This window comes from Mastigoproctus giganteus, chromosome 2 (assembly GCF_048544385.1).
Source record: "Mastigoproctus giganteus isolate SK-2022 chromosome 2, ASM4854438v1, whole genome shotgun sequence".
Classification (NCBI taxonomy): Eukaryota; Metazoa; Arthropoda; class Arachnida; order Uropygi; family Thelyphonidae; genus Mastigoproctus; species Mastigoproctus giganteus.
Genome location: NC_143576.1, coordinates 257121398 through 257146463, shown reverse-complemented (window position 1 = coordinate 257146463; position 25066 = coordinate 257121398). Strand labels below are relative to the sequence as shown.

General features: G+C 37.5%; 1 protein-coding gene across 10 annotated transcripts in view; it reads right to left on the bottom strand.

Moving 5' to 3' along the window:
- Positions 1–25066, bottom strand: part of LOC150090406 (uncharacterized) — a 390346-nt gene that overhangs the window by 93722 nt on the left and 271558 nt on the right. For 9 of the 10 annotated variants that reach the window (XM_090389862.1, XM_090389864.1, XM_090389859.1 and 6 more), the window contains one exon: positions 9942–10007. The exons of the other annotated variant lie outside the window; for it this stretch is intronic. In XM_090389862.1, coding sequence (XP_090245988.1) covers positions 9942–10007 — 66 coding nt within the window. The remainder of the gene's footprint in view (positions 1–9941; positions 10008–25066) is intronic. 10 annotated transcript variants of the gene reach the window in all.

Sequence of the window (25066 nt, the reverse complement as noted above, 5' to 3'; positions counted from 1 at the left end):
AATCTCTCCAGGGCTGAATTGATTGACAAGGCTCTCATCATTTACTCCCTCCTATCGTGTCAGGGCAGAATTGCAGACAATTTCAAATTTAACCCTAACTTGCAACTTTTTTTCCAAATCAAACTCTAGTTCATTGAATAGACACTGTAACGCATGTCAAATATAATACTGGAGGCAACAGCTAAGGTGATCTTTTCCTTGGGCTGATATACCTAGTATGCCGTGATTGACTGAAAAACTTTATAGCAAATCTAGCAAACATGCTGTCTGGAAATGAAATGGAAAAGACATCAGTTCCTTGCATTCAAAATCAAATCTCAAATATCCAAGTAGAAATGCAGTACAGTTTTATTTAGATGGAACATAACATCATAGTTCAGCACATTCAGTTATACACTTGATGTATATTTTTATACAAGCCTGGTGTATATAAAGGGAATCTCAAAATCATTACTGAATATGGGTTGTAAATTGTTTTATAACAACTCACTTAGCTCTCCCAGCACAAATAAATTTTCCTTTTGGATTCAATAACAGCATGATGACTGGAATTATGGATTGCATTGTGCAAAACCTGAACTTCATACCATAACATTAATATTTCAAATCCAGACATTGTAGGGATAGCAGAGATATGGTGTCACTCAGACATAAGTGATGCTGAAAATTTGAATATGGGGAGTACAATGTATACAGGTAGGACAGGAGAGGTTATGCTCTTAGTTAACAAGCATATTAAATCTAAGGTAGTACAGCCAGTCAATATGGGCAACCAGAGCAATGCTAAGTTAGCCTGGTGTGATATAAGCAGGCCCGTGCAAAGCTGGTAATAGGACCAGGCCAGATGGGAAATGTAGGCCCCATTTCAAACTGCTCATTTCATTAAGTATTTTTGTAATCAGTGCTAAATACATATGATTTATATATGGATATATACATGTACATGTAGTGTTCATGATGTACTTACAAGTAACAGAACAGAATAAAAGAACTAGAACAATTTATAAAAAATTTATAGCAAATCTAGCAAACATGCACAGCACAATGAGGACATTTGGGGAAACATTGCCCAATCTCAAGTTCAATATTTGACCATAAATTTTCTTCAGTAACACAGCATAGAATTTGAAATTCACATCAAAAATTCTTTTAAGAAGCACTTCACTTTGAATATCACTTGAAATATGACTTGGGTATGACTGCAGAAAAGCGACGTGAAAGGCCATCGATAGCAAAGACAATTATGGTGAAGAACATATTCACCCTGAAGTAATTTTCGGCATGCTTTTGAGTTGGGTACCCCATGTGAGTAGCAAAACTATCTGGCACACCAACATTGACTGGCACACGCCGTGCTTCTTTAAGTACAGGCAGTTCTTGCTTTACGAGTTCCCGAGGTTTTTTTTTTTTTTTTCCCAAAGTATCAAGTATCAACAAAATCGAAAAAAAAAATGAACGTTAAACATTCATAAACACCGAATTTCAAACCACGCACGTAGTTATACAATACAGTCCACTGCGCTTTACAATATTAATCTGTTACCATCGTATCGTGAAAATATCGTAATGTGAACCCTATAACACATTGTTTTTTGGTAATTCATTCTGCGACCTCGGAAGTTCAAATTTTCGCTATATAACTCCCTAAAAGGTCGTTTTTATAGTGTAAATTGTACTAGTTACCAATTCAAATCATTAAAATGCACTACACTTTCATCGTTATCATATGTTCCGTTATAAGAACCAATTTTGAACGGCTTTGCGATATTTTTCTAAAGCACATTTTTAGAAGATACAACCATAAAACAATAAAAACAGGAAGTAAACTCGATCTTATTGCATTTGCGAAAATACCGATAGCTGGAATTGTGTGGTTTTTTTTACGTTATTATGGTGAAATGTGTTTGCCCTTTACTGAAATCTTCAATCGTATAAAAAACAAATAAATTTTCAGAATCTTGTCTTCATTCCTCTTTTCTTTTTTTTTAAGCTTTGTGAACTTGTTACTCCACGCGAATCATGTTAGATGCAATTTGTGTGTGCCGTTAAAAAATGCTTATGCATGCGATCCTGAAATTTATAATTAAAAGAGAAGATTATCTTGGAAACAAACACCTCTTGAAGCATTTCTGAAGAAGACGACTCCCTGTGTAACAAACCAACGAGTGCCGAGCCAATAATGAGTGATCAACGAGTGTGCATTTAGTCGATGCAAATTCATGAAATGCAAGAAAGCATTCTTCAACTGAAAAACTGATATCTTCCCTCTTCACATATCTGAAGATGAATGATAGCTGTTCTTTGTGAGAACAATCAGGTGTTCCATCAACAGCAATTGCAAAATGCTTTTCAGCTTTTATTTCTTCAATAATGCTCTTTTGCACAAATGATCTACAGATTTCAATGAACTGATTTTGTATTTTATTTGATAGATAGTGTACCTGGAGCTGTGTTTCATTCTCCTATGCATTCCATACACATGGAACATGTTCGGCTAATACTGAATCATATTTGTTCAGAAGCTCAATGACACCCAAAAAATTCCCATTATGGCTATCATCAATTTTTTCAGAAGAATCGCAGAAAGCGAGCCGCCTCTCTGACAAAAATAGGATGATATCAAGAATGTGATGAAGAATTTTCTTCCATTTATTACTTTCAGCCCTGAACTGGTCAACAATATAATTGTCCATTGAAGTTGAAGCACTGCTCATTGCTGCCTTACTTGCTTCTTTCCATGCAATATAGTGTAAGTTAGAATTTTCATGACTTGGAATGTGATCCTTTAATTTTCTCCAACCTTTCTCAATACTTCATCCTGGATGACTAGTTAATACACTCACATTAGAAGAGACATCCATCCCTCTTGGTAAACAAAACACAAGGTGCACAATACAGTGATTGCTTCGCTTGACTCCAACACAGCCAGTCTCGTTTATATTTCTCTCCATTTGTCAATGTTACTGTAAAAAGGCGAGTTGGAAATGAGCGATTACCCTTATCCTTGGGGACATCAGTTGGTACTTCAAAGTCCTGAACTTTTAGAAATGTTTCAGTGTCAATTCTATTCCTCTTATCAAGTGTCAATTCTATTCCTCTTATCAATCAGTCCAATGTCGATTTGTGATGTGGAGGCTTTTACAGCTACGGACCCTTTTTCATTATTATCAGCATCACCTTCAGTTGGCAATTGTGGTTCCACTGTTTGCTCTATCAGTTTATCATCAGTTTTTTTTTTTTTTTTTGGGAGTTTTACCTTTTGTATCCATAGCTGGTCCTGGTCCAATGGCCTGGTTAGAAAGATCAGTGTGGCCATTCTCTGATTTGGATTTTTTGACAGCTTCTTCTTGCAATTTGGCACGCTTTCTCTTTGATGCACCACCAGTGTGGATTATTTTTCATTGTATTGTCCCACAAAACTGATCTGAAGTAAAAAAAAAAAAAAAAAAAAAAAAAAACACATCTTAATTTTGTTCAACCTACCAGGGGGATTAGGCCCACCCCTCTGATATAGCCTGGATATAAGCACTGGGAAAACAAAACTGACAGGAGTGTTATTTTGGTTTTTAGGAGCATTAGCAACTAAGGCCATATTGCTCCAGGGATATACGGTGGTTATTCCCTGACCTTTCCGCATCCTCTGTATTTGGTGGTAATGGGCTCGAACCCCGGTCTAATCAAGAAGCGTGTGCTACACACTGCTGCTCCTCCCCACCTGGCTACGGAGGCGCCAGAACAGGAGTGTGTTATAGGTCTAATGACTGTGATGAGTATATCAAATGGCTACACAGAGATATAGAGTGAGCCAGTAAATCGGAATGTCTTATAATGGGGGATTTTAACTTTCTAGATGTTGACTGGAATTTGTGGGTTGGTCACTCTCACATTAGCAAGCCTTTTGTAGATTTTTTGGATGACTATTTTCCACAGCAGCAAGTTAGACAAGCAACAAGAGGAAGAATATTCTTCACTTGGTTATCAGTAGTGATTCTACATGCATTTAAGAATCTGCAGCTAAAAGACCCAGTGAGTGGCAGCAATCACAGGGTACTAATGTGCAATTAAATTAAAGACATAACTACTGTTAAGGGTAAAGGGAAAGCCTTTACTTTTGTAAAGGTGACTACAGTGGTCTTCAGACAGTTTTTAAATTCTATGCAGTGGGACCAACTGATGATGATGATGCTACCAACAGCAAATTCTAAATGGGAAGCATTCAAGGTAGTAATCAAAAAGCTACTAAGCTTTTAACACCAACAAATACTGTTAAAGGCTAAGACCCAAACAGATGTGAGATTAACTAATGAGATACATGGCAGAGATGAAAAGTGCACAGGATGCATATAAATTACCAGTTGATACAGAAGCCTATCATAGATATAAATTAGTCTGTAATAAAGTCACAAAGGAGATTAGGCAAGTTAAGGCAGATTATGAGAAGTCTGCTGAAGAATGCCAAGAAAAGCAGCAAAGACATCACTGTGCCACTTGATGTCAATGGGTTAACTGTTGATGACCTTGCTCAGGTTGCTAACAAATTGAATAGATATATAGCATCTACATTCATACACGAGGAATTCTTTATGGGAGGGATGTCAGAAGTTTATCAAACTCCAATGGGGAGCTAGATGGCTTTCTGATAACTGAAAGGAAAGCGGAAGAGAAACTATTAAAGCTGAACATAAAAAAAAGCACCTTAGGTGAATGGGATCTATCTAATCATAATAAAAGAAGCAGCAAAGGAGGTGAGGAAACCCTTAGAGCATCCCTGGATTCAGGGGAGATCCCTATGGATTGCAGATGTACAAATGTATCCCCAATTCACAATAGGGATCAAAAGTTGACATGAAAAAAAAATATATACTTCATATACTTGGATTTCAGGAAGGCTTTTGATACTGCTGCAGACAAAATACTGTTTTTTCAACTGGAGCAATATAGCATTAAAAGAAAGTTACTGCTATGTATAAAGGGATAGTTAAGTGGAAGATGGTTATCAATGGGCACGGCTCTTTGTGGACTAATGTTATTAATGGAGTTCCCTGGGGTTCAGTGCTGGGCATCAATATTTCATCAATGATATTGATCATGGTACATTAGGCTTAACATCTAAGCTGATGATACAAAAGTTGGCAGGGTGGCTAACAACAATTATGATGGTATGCTACGGCAACAGGATTTAGAAAAATTAGGTCGATGAGTTCAGCAATGCCAGTTGAAGTTTAACAAATATGGGTAGCAGTAATCTCAGAGTAATCCCACATCTAAAAGTTATTCACAAGGGTCATTACTAATAGATTAGAAAGAATACTTGATGAGAATCAACCGAAAGAGCAAGTTGGCTTTAGGACAGGATTCTCAACTATGGATCACCTTCACGTAATATCACAGCTAATGGAGAAAGCAAATGAATATAAAACACCATTATGCCTGGCATTTGTGGATTATGAAAAGGCATTTGACTCCATTCTGCATAAGGCAATGTTTCGGGCACTAGAAAGACAGGGCATAGATACCTCATATATTATGATTTTGAGGAAAATATATGAGAACGCTACCTCCTTTATTAGACTAGACAAAGACAGTAGCAAATTTGAAATTGAGAAAGGAGTTCGACAAGGAGACACTATCTCGAAGCTGTTTACTGCTGCCCTTTAGGAAGCTTTCAGAAGATCACAGAAAGGAGTCAATATGAATGAAGAGTACCTAAACTATTTACGATTTGCAGATGACATTGTGGTCATAAGCCACGATCCCAAAGAATTAGAGGAAAATCTTAATCAGTCATACACAGTTAGTAAGGATTTTGAACTAAAGATGAATATGGATAAAACAAAAGTAATGATAAACAATTATGCCACAGAAAGGGACACAGTGATTGAAGGAGCAGTAATTAGCATTAGCAGAGGCTTATGATGCAAGAAAGCAAGCTTATGCAGCATCAGCAAAAAAAAAAAAAAAAAACCACTTCCATTTCTCCCCTCCGTTTGTTTGAAATACCTGTCCAGCTGAGCCTTAAATTTATTTAGGCTATCAACTTCCACAACAAGGGAATTGAAAAGGTGAAGTCATATACTTATCTGGGACAACTTATTAGCTGTAATAATGATAAATGGCTGGAAGTCAAGAGAAGAATAAATTTTGGATGGTAGCATTCAGGAAATATTTTTAGTCACATACTGAGGAGCAATATCCCAGTTTGTCTGAAACGAAAAATAATGAACAAATGTATACTCCCCACCATGACTTATGGAAGTGAAACTTGGGCACTAACCAAAAGAATGGAAGAGAAGCTGAGAACTACACAGTGAAGAATGGAATGAATTATATTGGGAATCAGACTGTTAGATAAGAAGAGAAACACATGGATTAAGCAACTAATTCAAGTAAAGGACATTCTTATCAAAAACTAAAGAACAACTAAAATGGTCTTGGGTAGGACACAGATTGAAGACATGATTACAGATGGACATGATTACAGAAGAAAATAACAGAATGGTACCCACCCAAGAGGAGGTAGAAGAAAACCTGGAAGACAATGGCGGAGATGGATAGAAGAAATTCACGAGTGTGTGGGTAGTAAATGGATGGCCATTGCACAAAACAGAAGAACTGGAAAGTTGCTGGAGAGGCCTCCATCCTGCAGTGGATTGAAAATGCCTGATGATGATGAAGCTCAGAGTAACTTATCAACTATGTGGAACTACAATTATGGTAATATAAAATGAAAAAGACCTAGGGGTAATTGTGCAGCTGTATATGAAATTCTCTCAGCAGTGTATACATTCTGCCAGGACAGCTGATGGTGGTTTTGTCAATGATATACAGAAACTTTGCTAGTAGGAATAAGGAACTGATTATCCCTTTGTACAAGGCCATGGTTAGACTGCAACTAGAATATTGTATACAGATCTCATGGCCTCACTTTAGGAAGGATGTAGATCTGCTATAATTAGTGATGAGAAGGGCAACCAGATTGATGAAGGGAATACAAAACGGTGCTCTTACCTACATCATTAAACTCTGGCGGTGAGCTAGATGATTTTGTAATAACTGAGGGGAAAGTGGAGGAGAAATTTTTGAAGATAAACATAAAAGAGGTACCCGGGGTGGATGGGATCTCTTCAGTTATATCAAAGGAAGCAGCAAAGGAAGTAAGCAAACCCTTAGCCATAATTATGAGAGCCTCTTTGGACTAAAGGGAAGTACCCATGGACTGGAGATGTGCAAATGTGACCCCAATTCACAAAGGAGGATCAAAAGGCGACACAAATAATTATAGACCTCTTAGTTTAACTTCTGTTGCAGGAAAATTAATGGAGACATGGTTAAAGAAGCACTGCAGAATCATCTAGACATGACTTCAGTTATAGCTCGGACACAACATGGTTTTGTTAAGGGGAAGTCTTGCCTGACCAATTTGGTCGGATACTATGATGTGGTCGCAAAGGAACTGGATGCAGGGAATAACTTTGATATCATATATTTGGATCTTAGAAAGGCTTTTGATACTGTTGCACATGGAAGACAGCTGAACAAATTGGAGCAGTGTGGCACTGGAGGCAAATTGCTGCTATGGAAGGTTGAGTGGGAAAAGACAGAGTGGTAATCAATGGACACCGCTCATCGTGACTAATGTTATTAGTGGAGTTCCTCAGGGTTCAGTGTTTGGTCCATTGTTGTTTTCTGTATTCGTTAATGATATTGACGATGGTATATCAAGCTTAATGTCCAAGTTTGCAGATGATACGAAGGTTGGCAGGGTTGTTAAGGACACTAATGACAGTACGCTGCTGCAACAGGATCTTAAAAAGTTGAGCAGATGGGCTGAGAGGTGGCAAATGAAGATTAACATTGACAAATGTAAAGTACTACATATGAGAAGCAGTAACCCCAGAGTATGAGTAACGTATCAACTCTGTGGTACTACACTGACAGTGATATAGAACGAAAAGAATCTGGGGGTAATTGTGTAGGCAGATATGAAGTTTTCTGAGCAGTGCAGACAGTCTGCAAGAGTAGCTCATGGCATCTTGTCAATGATATACAGGAATCTTTCTAGAAGGGATAAGGAGGTGATTATCCCTTTGTATAAGGCAATGGTCAGACCACACCTTGAGTACTGTATACAGGTTTGGGAGGCTTCATTTTAAAAGGATGTAGAGCTGTTAGAACAAGTACAGAGAAGGGCAACAAGATTAGTGAATGGAACAAAGGGTTGCTCTTATGAAGAAAGGCTTAAGTTTTGCAAATTACGTTGTCTGGAGACTAGGCACCTGCGAGGTTTGTTGTTATTTGGTTTTTAGGAGCATTGGCAACTAAGGCCATATTGCTCGGTGAATATGCGGTGGTCATTCCCTGACCTTTCTGCATCCTCCGTTTTTGGTGGTGATGGGCTCGGACCCCGGTCTAATCAAGAAACGTGCGCTGCGCACTGCTGCTCCTTCCCACCTGGCTACAGAGGCACACCTGCGAGGTGATCTGATTGAGGTGTATAAAGCCTTGATCTGATTGAGGTGTATAAAGCCTTGAATGGTTTGAGCATGCTCAATGCTGATGGGATTCTTCCTCTTGCTCAGAATAATCACCTGAGAGGGCATAAATTCAAATTGACGAAAGACAGATGTAGGATAGATGTGCGGGTAGCTGGTTGGTGGAACAGACTGCCATCCTTTGTTGTGGAAGTTGATAGCCTAAATAAATTTTTAAGGCTGAGCTGGACAGGTATTTGAAGCAAACAGAGGGCTGAAATGGGAGAATTTTTTTTTTTTTTTTGGCTGATGCTGCATAAGCTTGCTTTCTTGCATCATATGCCTCTATTAATGCTAAAGGCTTCAGTTCCGCAAAGTGCAATGTCTGGAGACTAGGCACCTGTGGGGTAATCTGATTGGGGTGTTTAAGGTCTTGAATGAATTGAGTAAGCTAAGAAAGAACGGTTGCAGGAGAGATGTGCAGATGTTTGCTTTCCGCCAGCAAATTATTGTTTGTCAGAATAGGCTTCTATCTGTTGTTGTGGAAGTGCATTTTTAAATAAATTCAAAGAACTATACAAATTCTTGGAGGGTAAGGATGGGTGAAGTGTGTGTGTGCGTGTGTTTCTCTCTCTTTTTTTTCGGGTGATGCTATATCAGCTCTTGCATTATTTGCCACTACTACTACTATTTTCGCTGCACTTCAAAAATGGCATAAAGACAAACTATGCAGACCATAAAGCTATTAACATCATAATCATCCCATAATTACTGAATGATCTTAATAAAAATTAACAAACAAAATTTTGTACAAAGTGTTAATCCTCTCTGCTCTGAAAACCGATTCTAGTTTACACCCAGGGCAAGCAACAAGAAATTGGGTTTTATAATCACATCAACAAGAAATTGAATTTTATAATCACATAAGAAACATGAATAAGCTTGGAAATAGCCTTGCCTCAACCAATTTATAAATCATTTCCTGGATTATCATAAGAAGAGATAATCACAGCCTAAAAAACCAAGTAATGAGAGGCGAGCAAACCTAGCACAGTAAAGCTGTTTTTACGTGTACATAACTATTAGCTGATGATAAGATTCTAGCTTTGAATCAGTTGGCCAGTACTTCATTTTCTGCACAAAAAATTTAGCACACATTGTTAATCTCACCTTAATAAAAGAGGAGTTACTAAAAGGCACGTGCAACTTTTTGAGATGTTCAGTTCTCCTCATTTATGCGTAGCTGTTTTATGTTCAACCTTACATTTTCAATCCTTCACATCAGCATATTTAAAAATGTCAGTCAAGTATTTTTTTTTTTATTAAGCAATGCACAATTCTAAAATGGTCTTAGGAGTTGAACATTAGAATATTCCATATATTTAAATGTTATATTCCCTTTACTTGCAAAGTTACATTTTGAAAGAAAAATATCAGAAAAGTCAGTTATTAAGTACTTAACTTTCTTACCTATGTGAACTATAGTATGAACTCCTAGATGAAGAGCTACGTGAACTGTAAGATGATCTTGAAGATCTGTAACATAAACATGGCTCTCTTATCTTCAGAAACATTAAAAAACCTGTAATAACTGCATTTTGAAACAAAAGAAGAAAAAAAAAAAAAAAAAAAACTATGTATTAAAGCTTCTGCTTAGTTTAATGTCAAACTTTTTCTATCCACCTATCTGCAGGCCTACATAGTTCAATAACCAGCCTATGGGCCAAACTAAAGAAGTTTGCTCTGTGAGATATTTGGATCAAGTTAATGGCCCTGCACTGGTTAAACTGCCCGTGTATGAGGTGTGATCAAAAAGTTTGGAGACTAAACTAGTAGGAAATGATCAAGCTTACTGGCTATTTTGGAGAGCTCTTCTGATGCAGTTTCTTTGACATTGCATACACAGATTCCCAACACTTTTGCAACTTCTGAAAACATTCCCAACAGGTTTCTTTTGCAATTGCTAATACTTCCTGTCATGTTCTAAATAATTTTCTGTGTGACTTTTCATGGGGAATTTACTCTTGGGTAGGGGGTATTAGAGGGGGTAAACAGATTTAGTATGGCAGATCAGGAACCAGAGTCATACAGTGAAAGCCCTGCAGCCATTATCAGCCCACTGCAGGATGGAAGCCTCCTCAACAATTCATGTTGAGGGAAATGGACCATAATCTGCCACGCTGGTCCACTGCGGGTTGGCAGATCGACCATATTTAGCAGTCAGGGGCTTGAACTCTGGTTTACTCAAGGAGTGTGTGCGACTGCACTCCCACTCCTGACCACTCAGCTACGGAGGCAACGAGTCATACAGTACTTCGCAAGAAATTCTTGAATGGAAAACGTAAGTGTGAGTGTGCAGGGATGTTGTCATTATGCAAGTGCCAATTTCCAAGCAGCAATACAATTGCTGTAAAACTGTTTTATACTATTTATGGTTCAAGGTTTGATCATGTGGGACAAATTTATAACAACAATGCCATGCAAGTCAAAAAAAATAAGATAAAGAAGATCTTCACATTTCATCAAGATTGTCATGTTTTTGAGAGAACTGGGTCCTTGTTTCTGGATCACAGCTACATATCCATGATGACCAGTATGATGAAAAAAACAAAGAATGGGTCAGCAATAACATGTTGAAAAAGATCATGAAATGCAAGAATTTGCCATGCTGTATGATCATAAGTGAGGATATAAGGCACAAAGTTGGCTGAAATGGGTCACATTTCCAAATCCCGACTTTAAAATGGACTGTTTTGTTTGTTTATTTGGTTTTTAGGAGCATAAGCAACTAAGGCCATATTGCTCCAGGAATATGCGGTGGTCATTCCCTTGACCTTTCCACATCCTCCGTATTTGGTGGTTACGGGCTCGAACCCCGATCTAATCAAGAACTGTGTGCTACGCACTGCTGCTCCTTCCCACCTGGCTACGGGGGTGCCTTTAAAATGGACTACCATACCCCACAGGAAATACCAATTTAACTAGCAACTCCATGGATAGTTAAACATTGATCACTACTGATCAAATCACAAACAACTGGATTTTTTAAGTTGAAGGGTGGAGAAGTGGCCTTCTATAAACTCTGCTGGAGAAGTAGCCTTCTATAAACTTTTCAAACTGCTAGCAAGTTCTTTAAATGGCACACATTAGCATAGGCATATGATGCAAGAAAGCAAGCTTATGCAGCATCAGCCAAAAAAAAAAAAAAAAAAAAAAAAAAAAACACACACTTCCGCTTCACCCCTCCGTTCGTTCGAAATACCTGTCCAGCTGAGCCTTAATTTATTTAGGCTATCAACCCACAATAAGGAATGGAAATCTGTTCCACCAACCAACTACCCGCTGGCTAAAGGCAAATCTCTGCACATCTATCCTACATCTGTCTTTCCTCAATCTGAATTTATGCCCTCTCAAGTGATTATTCTGAGCAAGAGGAAGAATCCCATCAGCATTGAGCATGCTCAAACCATTCAAGGCTTTATACACCTCTATCAGATCACCTCACCGGTGCCTAGTCTCGAGACACTGTAATTTGCAAAACTTAAGCCTTTCTTTGTAAGAGCAACCCTTTGTTCCATTCACTAATCTTGTTGCCCTTCTCTGTACTCGTTCCAGGAGTTCTACATCCTTCTTGAAATGAGGCATCCAGACCTGTTTACAGTACACAAGGTTTGGCCTGACCATTGCCTTATACAAGGGAATAATCACCTCCTTATCCCTGCTAGAAAAATTCCTGTATATCATTGACAAGACACCATGAGCTACTCTTGCAGCCCATCTGCACTTGTCAGAGAACTTCATATCTGTCTGCACAATTACCACAGAGTTGATACGTTGCTCTGGGGTTGCTGTTTTCCATATGTAGTACTTTACATTTGTCAATGTTAAACTTCATTTGCCACCTCTCAGCCCATCTGCTCAACCTTTCCAGATCCTGTTGCAGCAGCATAGCGTCAGTAGTGTCCTTAACAACCCTCCAACATTCGTATCGTCTGCAAACTTCGACATTAAGCTTGATATACCATCATCAATATCATCTATAAATACAGAAAACAATAATGGACCCAACACTGAACCCTGAGGGACTCCACTAATAACATTAGTCCACGATGAGCAATGTCCATTGATTACCACTCTCTGTCTTCTCCCCCTCAAATATCCCTGTATCAATAGCAGCAATTTGCCTCCAATGCCACACTGCTCCAATTTGTGCAGCAGTCTTCCATGTGCAACAGTATCAAAAGACTTTCTAAGATCCAAATATATAACATCAAAGTTATTCCCTGCATCCAGTTCTTTTGTGACTGCATCATAGTATCCAATCGAATTGGTCAGGCAAGACTTTCCCTTAACAAAACCATGCTGTGTCCAAGTTATAACTGAAGTCCTGTCTAGATGATCCTGCAGTGCTACTTTAACCAGTGCCTCCATTAATTTTCCTGGAACAGAAGTTAAACTCACTGGTCTATAATTACTTGCGTCAGCCTTTGATCCTCCTTTGTGAATTGGGGTCACATGTGCACATCTCCAGTCCATGGGTACCTCCCCTGAGTCCAAGGAAGCTCTCATAATTATGGCTAAGGGTTTGCTTACTTCCTTTACTGCCTCCTTTAATATAACTGGATAGATCCCATCCACCCCAGGTGCCTTTCTTGTGTTTATCTTCAACAATTTCTCCTCCACTTTACTCCCAGTTATTACAAGATTATCTAGCTTACTGCCAGAGTTGAATACACCTCTGGCATTCCCCTCGCTGAATAACTCCTCATGTGTGAATGTCAATGCATAATATTCATTTAGTTTGTTAGCTCCCTGAGCAGGATCATCAACAGATCAACCATCGATATCAAGTGGAACAATCTGATTCATTCCCTTCCTTCTAGAGTTTACATAAGTAAAGAACTCTTTGCTGTTTTTCTTTGCGTCCTTTGCCAAAGTTTTCTCGTAATCTGCTTTCGCCTGCCTAACCTCCTTTGTAACTTGGTTACAGATCAACTTATATCTATCATAGGCTTCTGTGCCATATGTTAATTTATATGTATCCCATGCATTTTTCTTCTATGCCATATGTCTCATTAGTTCATCTGACATCCATTTAGGCCTAAACCTTGAACAATATTTCTTAGTTGGTATGTAAAGCCTAGTAGCTTCAAAGATAAGTTCTTTGAATGCTTCCCATTTTCAATTTGCTGTTGGTAACATCATCAGTTGGTCCAACTGTATAGAATTTAAATACTGTCTCAGACCATCGTAGTCACCTTTACGAAAGCAAAAATCCTTCCCTTTACCCCTGATGTAGTTACCTCTTTGAGTAAATCCCACTTCAGCACACTGTGATCACTGCCACCTAGTGGTTCCTTTATCTGCAGATTCTTAATGCATGAAGAATCACTACTAATAATCAAATCAAGAGTATTACTCCCTCTAGTTGCCTCCCGAACATGCTGATGTAGAAAACAATCATCCAATAAATCCACAAAAGCCTTGCTAGTGTGTGATTGACCAACCCACAATCCAATCAATTTCTCCGAAATTAAAATCCCCCATTATAAGACTCTGATTTACTGGCCCACTCTATTTCCCTGTACAGTTTCTTGTTATACTCATCATAGTCATTAGGCCTATAGCACACTCCTACTCTCAATTTTGATCTCCCAATGCTTGTGTGAGATAAAAATCTCACACCAAACTGACTCGTCACTGCACTGTCCAGCGATGTCGACTGGCTTCACTTCCTTCGATTTTGTGTTTCTTACTAATAGCATAACTTCTCCTCCCTTCCTATCCTGTCTATCCTTTCTGTACACATTGTACTCGCCAAATTCCATTCTGCATTCCTTATATCTGTGTGAAACCACATCTCTGATATCCCAACAATATCAGCCTTTGTTGTTTTGAGCAATACCTCAAATTCATCAAATTTATTTACCAAACTCCTAGCATTGCTGTACATGCAAGTATACATGCACCTGTTCCTATTCTTAGCTACCCTAACACAACCCATGTGTTTACTTGTACCACAATGACTCCCAGCAGTCTCTGAAATATCCTGCATCTTGTTTTCCAGGCTGCTGCTCATTCCAATAGCAGTGCAAGAATCACTTTCACCTCTGCCAGTGGCTACTATTAATCTAGTAGTCCCTGTATCCCCCCAAGCTAGCAGTTTTCCGACCCACCTAACACTGCCTCGATATTCTCGATATCAGCAAATATTCTTGCATCCTTTCTATTTAAGTGTATCCCATCCCTGTAGAAGCAGTCTCTCCTGCTAACAAGTACAGACTAGGCTGAAAAAAATTCTACCCCTTGAGTCTTGCACAATCTTTCCAGGGCCGAATTGATCGACAAGGCTCTCATCATATCTTCCTGAAACGTTTTTAACAATTCATGGGTTTCTGTTGCTCTTTTCAATATGTGCTAATTCAGACTGACTGCAGATAACTGATGATTTATTTATAAATGCATGAATAATCATTTATCTGCAGCCAGTCTGAATTAGTACAAGAGTTATTGAATATGCTGCAATAAGTGACAACTTGCAACAGAACCACAATTTCAAGATAAAGTTAATTCCAAACTTTTTGAATACAAGTCTATACTAAAAACATGGTGGATTTATCATGCTTTCTCATCAATTCAGTAAAGGAAGTTTAAATTGTGTGGAGGGGGATGCAAACAAAATGACTACCAGACAATGATTACAACAAAATGACTACCAGACAATGATTACAACAAAATGACTACCAGACAATGATTACAACAAAATGACTACATAATACATAAATGAAATCCATGGCTGAATATGCTGTTCATGAAAAGAAGAGAAATTAAAAACTTTACTGTTTTCTACGTCAAATTAAATTAAGAACAATTAAACACTAATAACAACTGATACAGACACAAACTTCTTTTAAATTGGGGACAAAATATGTGACACTAAAATAAAGGAAATAATAAGAGTAACAATATAAGATCGAAAAATTAATGAAATAAACAGCAAGAAGTGCTAAACTAGCAGTTTTAACTATGCAATAGAGTATTCCCACAAATAGTAGTAGTAGTGTCAGGGATTTGGAAAAGTAGCATTTTATGCTGCTTTTCCAAATGCCCGACGCTACTATATTTGTGGGAATGTGTTTAATCCCATCATGAGTCCCCAGAAGAAGAAAAAAAGTTCATATACAGAATGATATTCAATCCGAAAAAATGCCATATTGCATGTCATGAACAGGAACTATTAGTGTCTGGTAGACAATTTTTGTTTAAATTTTATTCACTAGGAATAAAGTTATGGTGCATAGTTTAATTTCTCTAATACTTTCTTAATTTAAATTCTGTAATATATTACAAATTTAAATTCTGTGATCTTTCTTAAGATCAAACATTATCCAAATAATGGTTGTTACCAGATCCACTTACAGTACAAATTCCAAAGACATCGTAACTCAGCAGGAAATACCTGCAAACATTTCTGGTGTGAGTCACGAGTTCATCAATTGTATAGCATTAGTAGAGGCAGATGATGCAAGAAAGCAAGGTTATACAGCATCAACAAAAAAAAAAAAAAACACCTCTCAGCATTTCACCCATCCATTCACCCCAAAAGTTTGTCCACCTCTTCCTTTAATTTATTTACATTATCAACTTCCACAACAACAGGTGGCAGTTTGTACAACAATCAACCACCCCCTGGCTAAAGGCATATAACATAGATCTGTTCAACAACTGTCTTTCCTCAATTTCAATTTATGTCCCCCTCAGGTTTGTAATCTGAACTAGAGGAAGAATCCCATCAGCATTAAGACTGCTCAATCCATTCAAGGCCTTACACACCTGAATTGGATCCATCGCAGGTGCCTAGTCTCCAGACGTTGAAATTTGCAGCACTTAAGCTTTTCTTCATAAGAGCACAACTTTGTTCCCCTCACCAATCTTGTTGCCATTTTCTGTACACACTCATGCAACTCTACAGCCTTCCTAAAATGAGGTCTCCAGACCTGGATGCAGTACTCAAGGTGTGGCCTGACCATTCCCTTATAAAAAAAGGATAATCACCTCCTTTTCCCTACTACAAAAATTCATGTATATCATTGACAATACCCCATGAACTGCTCTGGAGCCTGTCTGCATTGCTCAGAAAGCTTCATATCTGACTGCACAATTACTCCCAAGTCTTTCATTTCATTTTCTACCACCCTAAGTTTAGTACCACATGTTTCTCTGGGGTTACTTCTCCCTATATGCAGTACTCTGCATTTGTCAATGTTAACATAACAAATTAAGCCTAATATACTTTCATCAATATCATTGATAAATAGACAAAACAACAGTGGGCCCAACACTGGACTCTGGGGGACACCACTAATAACATTAGTCCATGAAGAGCAGTGTCCATTGATTACTACTCTCTGTTTTCGCCCATTAAACCATTCTTTTATCCATTGTAGCAACTTACCCTTAATGCCATACTGCTCCAATTTGTGCAGCAGTTTTCCATGTGCAACAGTATCAAAAGCTTTCTGAAATTCCAGTATATGTTATCAAAATTATTTTTTGCACCCAGTTCCTTTGTGACCATGTCACAGTATCCAATCAAATTGTCAGAAAAGTCTTTCCCTTAAACCCATGCTGTATCTGAATTATTACTGCAGTCTTGTCTTCATGATCCTGCAATGCTTCTTTAACCAGTGACTCCATTATTTTCCCTGGAACAGAAGTCAAACTAACAGGTCTGTAATTACTCATGTCACCCATTGATCCCCTTTTATGAATTGGAAATACATTTGCACATCTGCAGTCCATGGAGACTTTCCCTAAGTCCAAGGATGCTCTCATAATTATGGATAAGTATTTGCTTATTTCCTTTTCTGCCTCCTTTAATATAACTGGATAGATCCCATCCACCCCCAGAGCCTTTCTTGTGTTTAATTTCAACACTTTCTCCTCCACTTTGCTCTCAGTTATTACAAAATCATTTAACTCCTTGTTAGAGTTAGATAAACATCTGTCTTTCTCCTCCTTGAATAACTCATGTGTGAATGTAGATGCAAAATACTCATTTAGTTTGGCAGCTATGTGAGCAGGATCATCAACAGTTGTACCATTAATATCAAGTGGACCAATCTGATTCATTCCCTTCCTTTCTTAGTTTACATAAGTAAAGAACCCCTTGCTGTTTTTCTTTACATCCTTTGCCAAAGATTTCTCATACTCTGCCTTCCATTTGGGCCTAAACCTAGAACAGGATTTCTTAGTTGGAACAATAAGCCTAGTAGCTTCCATGATTACTTATTTGAATACTTCCCATTTAGAATTTGCTGTTGGTAACATCATCATTTGGTCACACTGTATAGAATTTAAAAAATCTCTGAGACCACTGTAGTCACCTCTTTACGAAAGCAAAAACCCTCCCCTTTACTCCTGATGGTAGGTACATCTTTAAGTAAATCCCACATCAGTACACTGTGATTGCTGCAACCTAGTGGTTCCTTTATCTATAAATTCGTATTGCATGAATAATCACTGCTGATAATCAGATCAAGAGTATTACTCCATCTGGTTGCCTCTCTAACATGCTACTGTAGAAAACAATTATCCAATAAATCCACAAAAAACCTGGCTAGTGTGCGAGTGACCAACCCACAAGTTCCAGTCATATCTGGGAAGTTAAAATCCCCCAATTATAGGATACTCTGATTTGTGGGCCCACTATTTCTCTGTATAACCGTTCATTGTACTCAGAGTCATTAGGCCTAATTTCATTTTTCCTTTCCCAGTGCTTATGTCACACCAAACTGACCGAACATGTAGACCGACCCTAGAGTACATGCCACGGGCATGTACTCTAGGGTCAGTCTAGTCAACAAACCTAGCTCAACTGACGATTCTTTTCATTGCACCTGATATAAGGAGGATAACAATCTCAAATTAGAACTTGGTGCATTGCAAGAAGAATACGTTTCACTGAAGAAATAGGTGCTTGCCGTAAAAACAAATGTAACCGGGAGCTCATCAGGGATGTTATGACCTACCAAGTGATGCACTGCCAATTTGATTCCAAGAAAAGAATAGTTAAATGCATACTGCTCTGGTTGAAGGAGATTCAGTTTTTTAATCAGAGGCTACTGTCAGGGAATTGGTCAACATTTTTTGTAATAAAGATAAGTGGACCAGAAGCAGGGTGTGTCTGCCAGGAGCAATAATTAATAATGTTACCGATGGACTGTCAAATTTTGAGGTGGGGGGGATACAGAGAGCATTATTATTCATGTGGGGACTAACAATATTAAATAAACATGACCTGACCATTTGTTGGATAAATACAGGACCATGCTGACAATATGCAGAGAGCTAGGTTAGAATGTGTATGTGATTCTGCCCAGACACAATAGGAGGGATTATATGCTGAAAGCCTTGTGGATTAAGACTTGAGAGAATCTGCAAGGCTCTTTGGGTGGGAGGATTTAATCTGTGTGGCCACACTTGTGGGGAAGATGCTTCTTATCAAAAGCAGCCTGAGTGCAAAAAAGTTTTTGCTGAGTTAGATGTTACATCTGCCAGCACAGTGCTGGGATATGCCCTGCTGAAAAATAGAATTTGGGATGGTGCATAAAAAGGGCACAAGCACTGGTCTTAGAATGATTTTGCCATAATGTATTGCTGTCAATAATGCCCAGAGGTGAATAGTCACTGCAATGATTCACCACATCATAATTCTGGGTGTCGGCCCAATATGCTATTCCCTAATGCAGGCTGGATTACCTGTCACAAGTGTGCCTCCAATTGCACATACAGCCATCAATGGATCTCAAACAGAAACACGATTTGTCACTAAAGACAACAATGCTTCTTGTATTGTTGCCAATAGTATCCACCCATTTGTGCATCACAGCAAATGCCATCTGCATGGCATTTGCTGTAGTGACCATTAAGTTTATGACAACACAACATTCCAGTCCATTCCAATGTCCATCAGCTGTACTTAGTGTTGTCTGTTGTCTTTCATTTGTTAGAGGAATTGTACACAATCTTAGTCAATCCCCTCAGTGCTTACTCTATCTACTAACAATTACACATTTTTATAGCACCTTCAGATTCCTACATCAGTGGTAAAAGACATATTACTGGACATTCTTGAGCTTTGTGCAAAATTAATGTGAATAAAATGGGAATTTTGGTATATTATATTTTATCAACTTTTTAACAGCTTGTGTTTTCATTTATTTATTTACAGAATTAATTGTTTGACATCATTACAAGTATTTTTCAGAAGAATATGCAAGGTACTGTGCTTTTAAATATAAATCCTGAGAAGTGCTTTAGTTTTAGTGTTCACCAATCTTTTGTTACAGAAATAGATTTAAAACCAAGAAAACGGTCTGAGATTCCAACCATACATGAATATACCTCCTTTACTCACAGGAAGATATCGCAATAGCACAAAGATAGTTTGGGAATGGTTAACAAAATAACCAAGCTGAAAAATGAAACAAGTTCAATTTCATCTCAAAGAAAAGGATGACGTGGACAGAAGAAAACCAACACCCAAAACTGATGACAATATAATCAAAAGTAAAACAGATCTTATAGCCAATTCTGACTTACAAAAAGATTTAGCTGGAACAGATATGAAAATACAAGATTCAACAGTCTGTCACAGACTTTTATTAGTCAGCTGGGGAGCTTGTAAGCAAATATGTTGGACTAAAGATGACTGGAGAAATTTCTTTTTTAATTATGAATAGGCCCAATATGGCCACTGCAGTCCATGCCCCATTAAACCCTAATAACCTCAATAACTGCACTCAAAATGGGTGATGTAATTGCTAATGGCTTGGATAAAGTTGACTGAGTTTAAAGGATGCAGGCCTATCAGAATGATAATGAGGGAAGTCTATGAGGATGTGTTTTACACTTAAAGTGTGTCAGTGCATACACTACAGCGGATCTTCCCACACAAGAAGGAAGAGATGCATCAAATGGATGTGGCCAATCTGTGTTCTGGCAAGTTCATGCTGATTCTTGCAAAAACTGAAATTTGAGTTGTGACTCATGTTTAAGTTGTAACAGTTTATTGTTTGTTTGAGATTGCCATAGCTTCTTCCATTGATTGAGGCATACCTGTTGGATGAGAGGACTATAATTTGAATATGGAATCTATGCTTGTGTATAATACTGGCTGACAGGGTGTTTGGTAGCTTCACCTGCATTTTCATTTCCAGGAATTACAGCATGCCTTGAAAGCCAACAGAATTTCACTGATTAGAAAGTTGCATCATACCAAATCAACCAAGATCAGATGTTTTATATCATTATGGGAAGGTGTGGATTTGCATATATTATGATTTGTGAAGTAGGAGTAGCACTGGACTAATTCAATTGCATACAGTTCAGCAGGGTACAAGTGCACTGTACTGGGAGTGATGTGGATATTAGGGCTTGCATAAAACCGAGAAATTTCAAAACTGAGTTTAACCGAAGTTTACTCTTAAAACCGGTTTTAAAACCGATTTTCTCAGACTTAGGGAAAATAATTAAAAGCTTATAACACAGGTATTTATTTTATCTTGGGTAGATTGTACATATCGTAATCAAATCTTTTAAACAAAATCTATCACCTCTTATGGTAAAAAAATTAAAAAAATTAAAATGCTCCAAAAAAGTAACCAGCTTGAGATTATACAAAATTACAAATTGTATTCAAATCCTTTGAATAAAAACTATCTTCTCGTATAGCAAACAAACAAATAAGCCCTATAATAATAAATAAATAAAAATAATGTGAAAAAAACCAGCTTGGGGAAATTACTTTACTATTTATTGCTCAGCCTTTTTCTGAAAATGATCCTTTAAAAACACACTATATTAAGCATTTTTCCTGATAGATTTGACCTTATTTTTGTGTTAAAGAGACCAGTGATCGAAAACACTCTCTCAGATTGGACACTTGTTGGTTTAATGGTCAGCAGTGCTCTATAAACTTTCTCCAGCTTTTCACTTCTACTGCTAGTTGCCTCTGAAATTTTAAATTCTTTGCCGATTTCCAATTCACTCGGATATTTTGAAGGCTCTTCAGTTAATCTCTTTATTACACTATTACATACTCTTGCATAAGTGTATCTCCAACATCAGAACTAGACGAGTCTTTGTTTTCTTCTAAAAGAACGGTTCGTTTATTTTCAGTTTCTTTATTCAATGCTAAGACTCCTTCGGAATGTTTTGCAAATAATCTCTGATAAATCTCTTCAGCATGCTTTTTCAAAACTTGCTTACTTGGAAGTTCTTGAACCGGAATCTTTTTTCCTAAACTTTTTGGGGTTGTGTACATAGCTCAGCAAAGACAAAGTTTGGCAATTTCGTCTTGCATTGTAACGCTGCAAAAGGCTTTGGTGAAACTTTAAAGCAAATGGGTTTTCTGCTGTATCAAGCTTAGCAAGCAGAAATTCTATTGAGGACTCTGCTTTAAGTAAGTCTGTATCTTCTGAGGTTATATCCTTCAGAATCATTTCAACTGGTCGCAAAGTTTCATGTAGCAATTCAAGTGTTTTCCAGGCATCATCCGACACAGCTTCAGTTGACAGTACTGCACATAGACCATTTGGAATGCAATTTTTCAATTTCAAAAATCTCTCAATCATATAGAATGTGCTATCTCATTTAGTCTTGCAATCTAATATAAGTTTATATTCTTTCCCATTAAATTTTGCTTTAACAAAATTCTGTAATATGTCATTTTTGGTAGGCGATTTTCGAAAAAGCTTGTAAATTTTTCTGACTTTGTTAATAGTTTGTGCAATATTGGCCATTGGATTGAAGAAATAAATGAACTCATCGGTAAAGTCGGTTTGATAAAGCATGCCCTGCTGTCTTTCTTCAACTTCTTCATCATCACTACATTCTTCATTATTTTCATTTTCTTCATTGTCTTTGGGGGACTCAGAGACTGTGGCACCATAATTGATTGCTTTTTCATAAAGTACATATATAACTGACAGATGTATACAATGGCTATACATTGTTGATGATTAGGCGTAATTTTCTTTCCAAACTTAATCATCATTGCTGCTCCATCGGTGGTGCAGGCAACAATATCCTCATCCAAGTTCAAACCAATTTCTTCAAGTGTCCATTCACAATTTGCTCAGTTTTTCTGCTATCAAGTGAACCATTAATCTCAATAAGACCTAACGACCAATGATTGTCTTTTGAATGCACATTTATATTCATATACCGTTTATTTTGTATAGACGTATATTCGTCTAGAGTCAATGAATACCATGCACCCAAAACGAATGAATTTTTGAAATGCTGAATGAGTTTTATAATAATTCAGAACCATATTTTTAATTCCATTCACTGAGGCTGGTGGTAATTTATCGAATTTATTTCTCTGAAGGTGAAGGCTTGATTGTATAAACTCACTCTTGGCAATTGAATTAAAAGAAAATCCATCTAAAGCAGCTAATTTTGAAATCTCTTCTTCCATAGATTTTTTAACGATAAAGTTTTCTAATGTTCTTACCATTTTTATGGGAGGTTCATTGTTATCTTGTTTAATGTCAATTGGATGCATTTTCTTTAAATGCAACATCAAAGATGATGTAGATCCTCCAGACGACTTCATTATCTTCTGACATTTCGAACATTGTGCTTCGTCATTGCTTTTTTGAGCAAAATAATTCCATACATTTGATTTCATCTTAGACATATTAAGAGTAATAAATATTAATTAGTAGGAATTTATATCACTGACAATTTTAAATAAAAATATTAAAGATAACAAAGGCACAATACTATGCGTCACTCCCGCAAGCACTGAACGAAGAGTCTAAACGAGGCAAGTTTCAAAATTTTCACAAAAGAAATTTTTTATTTATTTACTCGCAATTTTTTTTTCCCCAATTAAATCTATTGTATTTTCAAAATTACATAAAAGCTAAATTTGGTGAAGCTGCTTTTTGGAGAACATTTGATTGCAAATTTAATAGGAATAAAGAAGCAAAAAACTTTCTACGATTGAAATTTGATGCAATATTCAGCGAATCTGTTTCTAGTGGGTAACCATCAATAAGGCATGTTCCATAACTTGCCTGGTGAACAAGATAGATGGAACGGAGAAATGTTGAGCATTTTCTTTTATGCTATCACTGTGACTCACTCAGTCGTAAATGAGTACACCTGCATCGTGCCATGATACAGGTGGAAAGATAAAAGGTATTCCATCCTAGATTTGGGCCACTTGCCCATGAGATTCGTACCTAAACATAAAATAAAATAAAATAAAAAACATGTTTAAAACATAAAGCAGTTGAACGATCCAGACAAACAAACAAACAAAATAAAACGCGCTTAACAAAAAACTATATTCGAGGGCTAACTAAGAAAATATTTGAATCCGGTTTTAGAAGCTCAGTTTCGGTTTTAGCAACTCAATATGAAAACCAATTTAACCGGTTTGCAAGCCCTAACGCCGAAAAATGCCTTAGTGTGTGGTGCCCACTATCCAGGCAGTGGCGGTGGTTGCTAAATATGCGACATGTTTTAGTAGCAAAACTAGGACCCTGGTGCAAATGGACAAATGTTTCAGTAGTGAGGTTTACCGGCAGTTCTTAGGAAAACACGTGTACCCTGATATTTTGCATTTTTTCCAGACAAAAAGGGAATCTTTCAAGATGATAATGTGCCATGTTATTGGGTGCGCAGTTGGTTTGTGGAACACAATGAAGATATCACCCACCTTGATTGGCTTCCAAATTTGCTTGAACTCAATTAATTTAACACCCATGGGATGCTTTGTAACAGAAAGTGAGGCCTATAGACATGCAACCATCATTCCATTTTTACACTGTGGAAAGCCTCGCAGGCAGCATGACTGCATATCCCTATGGATGCCTTCACACATCTAGTGGAGGTAATGCCTAGGCAAATAGTGGCTGTTATCAGTGTGAACAGTGGCCAAAGACAGTATTAGGTACATGGTCATAATTGAGTGATCACTGAATGTAGATACGTTTCAGCATATGCTGAAACAGACACTGAGAGAGAGCATTATAGGATAAGTCCTCAGTCGTAATTCAGATCCAGGGTGTTTTTTTTTTTTTTTGATATACTGAATAGATTTCTGATTGGAGAGACAATAGCCATTTTGTAAAATTTGAGTTTTCATCCAATATAGTTAATGTTTTGGGAATAGCATGAGATAGCAAGGTCATCAGCATACTTTTGACTCTCTCTCTCAGGGTAACGTGGGAATTTTTTTTTTTTGGCTGGTGCAGCATAAGCCTCAGGCTTCCCTGCACCATATAGCTAATAATAATAATGATAATAAATATGTTTCAGCAGTAGTAGAAACATCATTTGTCATTTGGTTTATTCTTATGGTGAAAAGTGTAGTACAGTCAGTCCTCGTATAACACGATAGTTGTGTTCCTATAAACCCTTGTGCAATATAAATAACAGGCCCTGTGGGAAAAATAGGGTTAGGTGCCGACGACCCAAGATTGAACACATTACCAAACATAATAAATAATCGTAATAAAATACTTATGTATTTTATTACGATTTTTAATAGTGGTAATAAAATACGTATTTTATTA